At 39.7% G+C, this 9,747-nt stretch overlaps 1 protein-coding gene across 1 annotated transcript; it reads right to left on the bottom strand.

The window, feature by feature from the left end:
• Positions 1-2,728: 2,728 nt before the first annotated feature.
• On the bottom strand, positions 2,729-9,045 carry cdc42se1 (CDC42 small effector 1). The gene is made up of 5 exons (XM_010884641.3): positions 8,882-9,045; positions 7,278-7,608; positions 5,497-5,601; positions 3,948-4,030; positions 2,729-3,827 (listed from the first exon to the last, which is right to left on the bottom strand). The coding sequence occupies exons 2-4, from the start codon at positions 7,329-7,331 to the stop codon at positions 3,962-3,964; spliced, it is 228 nt and encodes a 75-aa protein (XP_010882943.2). The 5' UTR covers positions 7,332-7,608; positions 8,882-9,045; the 3' UTR covers positions 2,729-3,827; positions 3,948-3,961.
• Positions 9,046-9,747: the final 702 nt, after the last annotated feature.

The raw sequence follows: 9,747 nt of genomic DNA, 5'->3' as shown, positions 1-9,747 counted from the left end.
TGTTTTTACTACATTAAAAGACTACAATAGCCACATATCTTATGATAACCAATGCACTAACTTCATGCACAACTCTTAGACTTTATGGCTGTTGAGTCTGACTTAGTGAGTATAGTTTAAGGCCATCGAAGATACAGTAGTACTGACAACTTAGTGTGAACCGGCATTAGGACTGTCAAAATATCAGAAATTCACTACACGATTATCGTGGCCAAAATTCACAATAACGATATTATTGCGGTATCTATAGAAAATTTGATTATCAGTCAACTTCAACTTTGTTTGTGTGTTCTCTTTGATTGTAGGGAAGTGAAGAGAAAGTCTTTAACTATAACTGGACAAATAAAAAGTATTAAAGCATAGAAAAAGAACATTTACACTTAATGGACAGTGAAAAGGCAACCAGATGAACTAATGAACAAAAGATCCACAAGGCCTAACACCAAGAGGAGTTTCTGGAAGAATACCAAGTCATTTTCGTCCAGTGAATACGATATCATATGTGTATTATTAACATTATATCAGTATTTCATTTTTAAAAATATCACGGTTATCGTCAGTACCGGTATATCGCGACACCCCTAACCGATGTGAATGTTCAGTTGGTTAATGTGTCACCTGGACTGAGGACCATAAGGTACAGACGCCCTCAAAATGCTCCTCTAAAATCTGAGAAACTCCCCCTCTGTCAACTTGAAAACAGACATTGCATGTGCTTCTGTCACTTCACTGATGACATAGCTATGTCTAGGTTGAGCATCCAGCCAACTGATGCAATGTTGAGTTGACCTTGTTTTATACAATTTAACACCATTCTATTTTTGCTATTACACAAAGCCAGTCTTTAAAAGAATGTTGGTAGTTACACTCCCTGAGGTACATAGTTTATTTATAGATAGTCAATGGCTGAAGCATAACAGTGTGTGTTTATGTGTTTTATAATCTATTTAACTGAGCTGTGTGAGAGTGTGTGTGAGAGTGTGTGTGAGAGTGAGCGTGAGAGTGAGAGTGAGTGAGACCTGGAAACAAATTTGAAGAACATACACAAACAGCTCCAACTGGCCAATAGGAGCGCATCCCTTACCCTGATGGAAAGTCATTGGTCTTTAACAATCAGATGACATTTCTGACATCTCAAAGTAGTTCAAAAGGTTAGTCCCACCTAAACAGGTGGAAATTCAACAAAATGTAATAAAAAAAACATGCAAAAAGGGCATTAGAATTGTGAAAATATCATTAAAAAAATTGAAGGTTGTGTTCCTCTGCTCAGACATTGCATGCATCAACCAATAGCTGTGTGTCACATCATCATCGAGTGTTATATGTGGATAGCTGATACCTGTGTGGATAGAAAATACCTGCTCTAAGATCATCAGCAACAGCTTTGCAAAAAATCCAGCCTAATAATGAGTTGGATTGCAACATGGTGCAACAGTGTTGTCATTTGTTAACACCTGATTGGATTTGGCTATTTGTTTTTTGGTTAATCTCTGTATTTCTTTCACATCTTCTGTCCCTGTGGTCTATACTGTTTTCAGTTGTTCACATGAATAAAATGTTTTGTCACAACTCCCATTTGGCTTGCATTCATTATTTTAGTTGGATGTAGAGGCAAGTGTAAGAGTTGAAGTTGAAATTGTCTTAAAGTTGTCATGCGTCAAAGATGACTAAAATAGAATGAGGATTGCGGGTTCTTAAAGCCAGAGAAGATTACAGTTGGATGCATGTTAGTTGAAGGGACTAGCATGTAGCATGGTATACATACACCAGCACAGGTAAAGGTGTACATCAGATGGATGTCAATGAGGTATGAGTTTGAATTATCACGAGATTCATTTTTATTAAAATAATACTACCTAATCTTCCAGTACTATTCACAGCACAGTCCTTATAGGGGCCACTGAAATCAGTGGTTTTCCTCATGTTGTTTGTGAACCGTGCAGTTTGAAAATGAAATAACCCTGACACATTTGTTGAAAACATTCAGATGCACCAACAGCGACAGAAAAGATTACGCAAACAGGACTGTATTAAGAACATGTACTGTATTTCCAGTTAAAACAGGTTGACCTATTTTAAACTGAAGCATGTGTCTAATATAACAATCATGATGAAGATAGGAAAGTAACTTTAAGTGCCAACAGACTGACTCAAACTGGAGACATCACCAATCTCTATTGGTTGGACCAATTGCGCAAGACTTTAGTGCTGGATTATCCAGGATTACGGACATTATCAATGTACTGTACATGGTACAAGAACATTTGAGGCAGCAGTCTTCATGTTGAGTTGTCCATTTGATCAGTATTACTTGCAGTAACAAAGATAGGGAAGCCACAAAGCAACATGCAAAGTCACCCCTTCACTTGTCTTCAGCAATAAGTAAACAATGAGCCCAGTGTGTCCTACAGATAAGGCATTAGTAAAATGCTGGAAAACAAACTGTACATGGCACCATCCATATGCCTTCACCGTAAAAAAAGAAGAAAAAACAACGTTGATTCAATTTACAGTTGTAATGCAACCAGGATTGTTCAACAAAAAGGCTGTCGAGAAATAACTCACAAAATGTTCTGTTGAGCACACTGGTAATTCTATTGCAGCTGGTTGCCTTATAATTGTAATTTGAATGCACATATTTTTTCTTACAGTACTGCGAGAGCATAGAGGCATAGCAAAACCACACATACAAAATACAGTAATAAAAAAACATTACAGTTCAAACAGCTACAGTTTTTCCTCTGACAGGGGTCAACAACAGTTGTAGATAATTTATTCTCAACACATATGAAGCAGCACGTAGATACAGTGGTCGTACAGGAAACACACTTGAATTGTACTGTACGATTAAATTGTATGAAAACCAGTGTGTTTGTATTAGTACTGTAGTCCTGCCATATTGGGCACAGCCAGTCAGCTCAAGTGGGCGACCATATAGAAATGGTGAGGAGAACGCTCAGTGAAATAGTTGCCATTTTCCATTCTGACCAACGGGTTGCACATCCAGCCCTCACCAACCCGGGCAAGAACACACAAAGAAACTAATGGAATGTTCTTCTGATACAGTTGATTTAATAAGTGGCATTCCTGAGTAATTCCCGGAGAGATCACTGGAGAGCCCCGTCAAAATCAGGGTGGGTTTTGAATTTCAACAACAAGTCCTGTTACTCACTGTTACTAGCTTGGGTTTGCTGAGGTATGTGGTGGGTGAATTGTGTATCACAGCTCCCAGCTATGTTTCCAAGTGGATCGCAGTTTGAAGCCAAATGGCTCAATTAGAATAACAAGACTCAGTATAGCTATTTACACAGAAATTCAATAAAAATAAAATGAAATGCCTGACTGACAGACATTGTGCAAGTAAGGTAATTTATAATTTTGCACTTTTAAACACACACAGACACAAACAGACTTTTAGGTAGGTACTGTATCAAAATAAAGGTACATCCTCATTCATTATACATATTTAGTGTAATATTATTTTGAGTCGGTAAATGGTACATTCAGGTGATCCGTATGAACATGTTCACTTTCTGAAGGGGAATTAGCCTTGGTAGTCAAAATATTCAGCAAAAAAAACTCTTGTTTGCTCACGCACAGAAATGCATTCACACGCACGCATGCTTGGCACAAAATCATGGTTCACTCAAATGCAGTAGAAGTCCAAAGTCTGTCATGAAAGACAAATACTTTTCTTCATAAAGCGCGAAAAAAACTTAGTCCATCCTCCTCTGAGACGGGAATCCTTCTTTTTGGTCAAATGGATCAACCTCATCTCACCATCACACTTATTAACTTCTGTCAAGTTCTCCATCCGAAACTTGCTGCTATTGGTTTGGGATGAGAGGGGATGCATGGCCATGCATAAACAAAAGTAGTTATTCCACAAGTCCAGAGAAACAATGACATTGCCTTCATGGCGATAGGATCATGGATTGTGTTTTTACCTGGTAGGCCTCAGCTATAACATGCTCCTCCGGCTGTTGGCACTGGGTCCTTTGGACCTCATCTGTTCCTGGACTGGACCTGACTTCAGCGCATAAAAGTAATGACTGTTAAATGTTTCTGAACAAATGTCCATGTAATATCAAAGGGCAATTAGTTGGTAGATAATGGCACTTTCAATTTATGCATTATTGACAGCAAACCACTTGAGATGAAAGCGTCTGTTAAATATATTATTATACATTATTATAATGTCAATGATGTAGAGGCAAGCTACAGACGGAGAGGCAAGATCTGAAGCAATCATTTTGGACTTTATGATTGAATGCGTTGTTTCTATGCTGTATTAGTTGTATGTAAAATATTGTATTGTCTTTTTCCTATGAGGTTCATAGAGTATGAAATGTATTCCTATATGGACTGCTGATAATATTTTCCATCTAAATTTGATCCATATGGCCAGAGGCATTCCTCATAGTCTGGGTTACATAAGCATGATGACTGCATGAATGGGTTCGAGAGAGGCCGGTATTTGTATTATGTCTTTATAAAAAACAGTTTGAGGAACAAGTGTGTCTTTTGGGCTTTGTTTGCAGGGAGCACAGTTCTTTCAGTAATGATCAGGTTTGAAAATAATCTGGTGTGAAAATATCTCTGATTATTAATCTCTGATTGGAAAAAATACCAGAATTAGGCTTTCTGTGTAAATGAAATCCCTTTACGCTAAAATTGGTCACACGTGTGGCTGAATAACTCCAAAGTCTTCACTCACAAGTGTTACAGAAACTCCAAGTGCTTGAATGGCACTAGAAGAACCATAGATAGATACATAGGTTACAGTCTGATGGTATGGGTCACCATGTGGTTGAAGGACTTGCCTTATGTAACATAAAGGGTAATGTCATTACATCTCAGGAACATTTAAACAACGTATTCATGCACCTGAATGCTCTGAGCCCATGTCATAAATATATCTCTGCCATTTTACAATCAGTTGACTAGCAAAGAGGGTAATCATCCAGACAGTCATAGCGTTCATTTATCAGTGACAACATCAAGTATGGTAGGATTTTCGCAAGTGTACCGTCACTCAGTTTCACCTTGACATTCACTAAGTGGATTTTTGCATATTCGGGTCTAAGACAAATGCAATGCATGTGAAAACCCTAGTCTTTTCCTAACCTCAACCTAAATCCTAATCCGCATTATTTTGCATCCTATCTTGCTTAGAAAGGTCACATTTGCAATCAGCAGCATCCCAGTTAGCCGAAAACAGTGTCCCCTATCACTTTCTATACTATATAAACAGTGACCAGGAATCATTTCCCAGTGTTTTTACAACACGTCTTCTAAGTTCCTGCCCAACGAGACCGTATTCCGTGGGAAATGCGGAATACATTCCAGCTGGCAGGTTGGAATCTGCAAGGCCCGGCCCTGTACTGAGGAACATCAGGCGCTACACAAAGGACATCACCTTCACTAGCAGGCCTAGCCTACATAATATCAACACATGTTAAGACACCACTACCAGTCAGTTTACACATCACTTACCGGGGTGCGTCCCTCCGCCATCTCCCCAGAACCAATGTGCGTTAGGTGAACAAAGTTTGTGGGCACGCCAATCATGCTCCGGTCGATTTTCTTCCGCTTCTTTCTCTGCCAACAGAAAATGGCAAATTAGGAAAATACCGCTGAAGGAAAAGCCTTACTAATATAACCCAGCAACTACAGTGTAACCTCATGCTTGCCTTGTAAACCCCTGTACGGGCTGGTCAACATGTGCGATTGTTGATGAGATTATATGTGTATGGTCTTTTCATGTTATGCATGTCACACTCAGTGAAAACCCCGACCATCTCCTCTTTCCATGCACGTTTTATTAGATCATGGTTAGTCCCTGTGACTGTAAAGGCGTGTCATCACTTGCCAGCTGTGCTGTGAATAATGTTTCAACGTGCAATGATGGGTGCTGTCCACAAACTAGAGCTTCAGGATTTACAGGAACAGATAAGCCATTTCCCATGATGGGCACTTGGTCAACAAACTGTCCGAGTGACTGTAAAGTTATAGTTCCCACAGTACAGCATGTGGCATTAATTAGATGACGCTAGTACCGCTAATTGTAAAAGTAATAGTGATTCATAAAAACTATTAAAAGGTCATTACTAATGAACAGAGTTTTTTTTTAATGATCGAACAACATCTACTCTACACTATTAAAAGATAAATGTCTTCAAAGTTAGCCTTGGTAGGACATTACGGTACATGTGTTAGCATCTCACACACAATACACCCACTATAATCTGGCCTCTCGTCCCTGCAATAGAACAAACAAGAACCTAAAAATAAAGGAGAGGGAGGAGGAAGGACAGAGGAAACAGCATGAGCTCACTGGTTGCACATGCCAGAAGCTCAATTCCCCCAAGAGACCCTATTCATTGTCAGAGGAGGGTCCTGGAGAACAGGGGTCAGGGGTGGGCAGAAGGACGTTACCATGGAGACATCCTGTGGAGGGATACCATCTCCTGACTTACTGCCAAGTACTACTACTAATAATAAGACAGTATGCGACACTACTGCAACATTCATTGAACTCAAACTCGAGGTAAACATACCTTGTATAGTAGTGTTCTTATTTTCTGATCTGTCGATCGCTGAGTATGTTTCGCCATTCCCTTTCGTGTTTAAATTAAGATGCAGCTTTTAAGGAGTTGGACTGATGTAATGGTTTGAACCCTACAAAACCATTATCTACATCTTCATAATGATGATTCACTATCATCGGCCGTTTAATTACAAGCAAAGGGGCAGTCTTTGTCTGAGCCTGTCTCGTGTCAGGGCCGAGGTCTAGCCCTCCTGACAGTAAAACTGCCGGGACTACATTGGTTACCCAGTCATACTGTCTGGACTATGCTGGTCACAGTCAAACCATCTGCACTACACTGGTTTTATAGTCAGTCTGTCTGGACTATGTTGTTTAACCACCAATGAGTCATACAAAGATGTGTCCCTCCCCTCTCCTTCTAGCCACTTGGACTATTTCTTCCATCACATGAAAGTAGCTGGCAGGGGAATTACTTTTTTATTTATTGAGCTAATTAAACGTCATACCTCTTGAGGACACACAGCCGTCACGGCTGAACTAAGTTAAACTAATAACATTGAAGTTGTGGTGTACTTACCCAGTGTAATCTACAATTTACTCTAAAATCTCATGCAGGCAAGTAAACACTTCAATCGGACAAGCCCTCAATCTCGGCCCATTGACCTTGAGGCTGTTAAAACAGGTCTAGCAAGACATCTCAGACCTTCCTGTGTTTTCACAAACTCACCGGTGGAGGTTTAGCAACCACACAGCAGCCAATTTTGTGCCAGAACTCGCTCATCCCTGACGTGCTGCCTCTGAGCTTGGTAGTGTGACCGAAAGCTCCTTTGGATGCCCTGCAGGCAGCTGAGGATGTGGTGGCGAACAAGCGTGTCGCTTAACGGGGAATGATGAGGTGAATGCAGCAATAAGTCCCCAAAAATAGAAATTTCCTCCAAGGCTCAGAGTCCAGTTTTTTCCCTTTCTCTAAACCTTTAAAATGGCTCCACTTCCCTCTCACAGGATCTCTTATGGCTCCTCGCCTTCTTAGAGTTTCACTGCCTCCGGTACTGAAGGGCCTGTTAAGACAAAACCAGATTCCAAAAGTTGAAGGCTGACAAGGAACGACCGTGGAACAGTCTCTACCAGCTGGAATCACACGCCGATCGTTCTGTTGTATGGACATGTTCAGTTCTACATTTCAGCATCCCTTATTCCAAATAGGCTTACATCTCTACGGGCATTCTTGCTGTCATTCAACATGGACACCCCACACATCTGCTTATCACTCTTCCTGTGAGACAACAGACTCTGTAGTGGCAAGCGACATCCTGTCATAATGACAACACCCACTGAAAGGTCGGGACTGAGTTCAACTGGCCCTCAGAAAAGAGTTAACACAAGTAAACTGTTAAATCATTATGTAATGCAAACTTTGTTGACCCGCCGCTATTACAAATTGATTTGATTCAGAATTCTAAGACAGGTTAAATCTCAGTTATGTCATCAAAATGAGAACACTTTACAACACAGATAACTTAACTCAAATTAAATCAAACTGTTGCAATGGGGGTTTGATGAATAATTAAAGTTCTGCTTGATAAAGTATTTGCATTGGATTAAACAAAGTTTTATAATGATCTCAACTATGCTTTTTGATCATTGATGATCAAAAAGCATAGTTCATGGCTCTAAGAGTACCCCCATATGAGAGATCAAAGACAATGGACAAGGGGGGTGTATCACTATATGAACTGAACTTGACATTGAACCAGGTCAAACTAAAGAGTGTTTTCGTATGTGAGACAGCCAAAGCTATATATGTATCATATGTGTATATGTATGTATAGTGTATATGTATTTCAATTATTAGGCTATTATTATTACTGTACTTCCTGGCCTGAGAAAATCACCGAAAATTAATTGACTCTCTTCTGCAATAGCCTACAGCATAGCAACATGGCAACAGGCATGTTCATGAAAACGTATTGACTAAACTCTCCTGAAACCAAGAGGTGATGTTTGAATATGTATCGATGTGTCCTGATAAATATGATTATGAGTATGGAATATCGATATGGACCTAGAACGTAATTCTCGAATGAACAAGGTCTAGGCTGTATTGCGGCATAATTTTGTCTGCCGGTACTCCACCGACGTTTCCGCGGAAACATCTGCTAAGCAACAATGTAACATCTGCATTATTATTTCACTAACGATAAAGACTCGCGAGGTTTCTCCAATCAAACGTTCACTAGTCACTCATAAATTAGCGTTGATACTCACGAAAAGCTGTACCTTTGGACAAAACCTGTACAAATAAAGAACAAATTTCAACAAATGTATCTTTACCGTAACAGCCGTGTGAAATCCAATTTCTCCTTCGAGTGATCGTGATAGGCTATCTATAAAACGGTCAGCTCAGAAGTCTAGGTGTGGTAAAGTCAAACGTCGGCAATTTTCCTCAGTCCACTCCCCTTCTCAGCCTTTCTCAGTGGCAGAGCGCCACAAGTGGAAGACAATCAATAGGCTACATGACAGTCTACACAGCAGTTACCGCCAGTCACTGTAAGCTGTAACCCAATACCGGTAGCCTAAATTTTCATGCGATGTGTTTATTTTCTTTCTTCCTGCCTCCATTACATTTCTTCACAGGAAAATATGATACAAATCCTTATTATTAAAATAATGTTAAATTGAAGAATTCGAATTTTCCCTAAGAAGAATATATTACATTCGTAACGACCTGCCAACAGCCTGTGCCGTGCCGGTCGTTGCATTTCTACGTTCAGTTCTAGTTTCTTCCTTTCGATGTTCTGTTTAGTGCCCCTTACTTCATTGGTTTCACCTGTCCAGTTTAGTCTAAATTGTCACCTGTTCCTCATTTACCCATTGTTAATGTACGCATGCTGAGGTTTCCAGTAGAAATCTTAGATGTCCCATAAAAAAGACAGCTTATTTAGTATTGGTTATTTCGGGCTTTTTTGCAATTGATACGATATCCACGTTTTTTTTGTTTTGTTAGCACATTCAACAGTGGTTACAACCTAACTTGAGTGAGAAGATTCTAGTGGTGTTTGGTTAGGGTACACTGAGATTGATCAGCCGACAATGTATGTGCTACTTGTGCCAGCAAAACCACTAATGTTCGTGCATATGCTATTTTTTGACCTGAATAACAATAAAGGAAATTATAAGAAGTTTATATGTCTATTACA

Source organism: Esox lucius, chromosome 20 (genome assembly GCF_011004845.1).
Source record: "Esox lucius isolate fEsoLuc1 chromosome 20, fEsoLuc1.pri, whole genome shotgun sequence".
NCBI classification, from domain to species: Eukaryota; Metazoa; Chordata; class Actinopteri; order Esociformes; family Esocidae; genus Esox; species Esox lucius.
The sequence above is the reverse complement of the archived record's forward strand: the minus strand, read 5'-3'. Positions and strand labels throughout refer to the sequence as shown.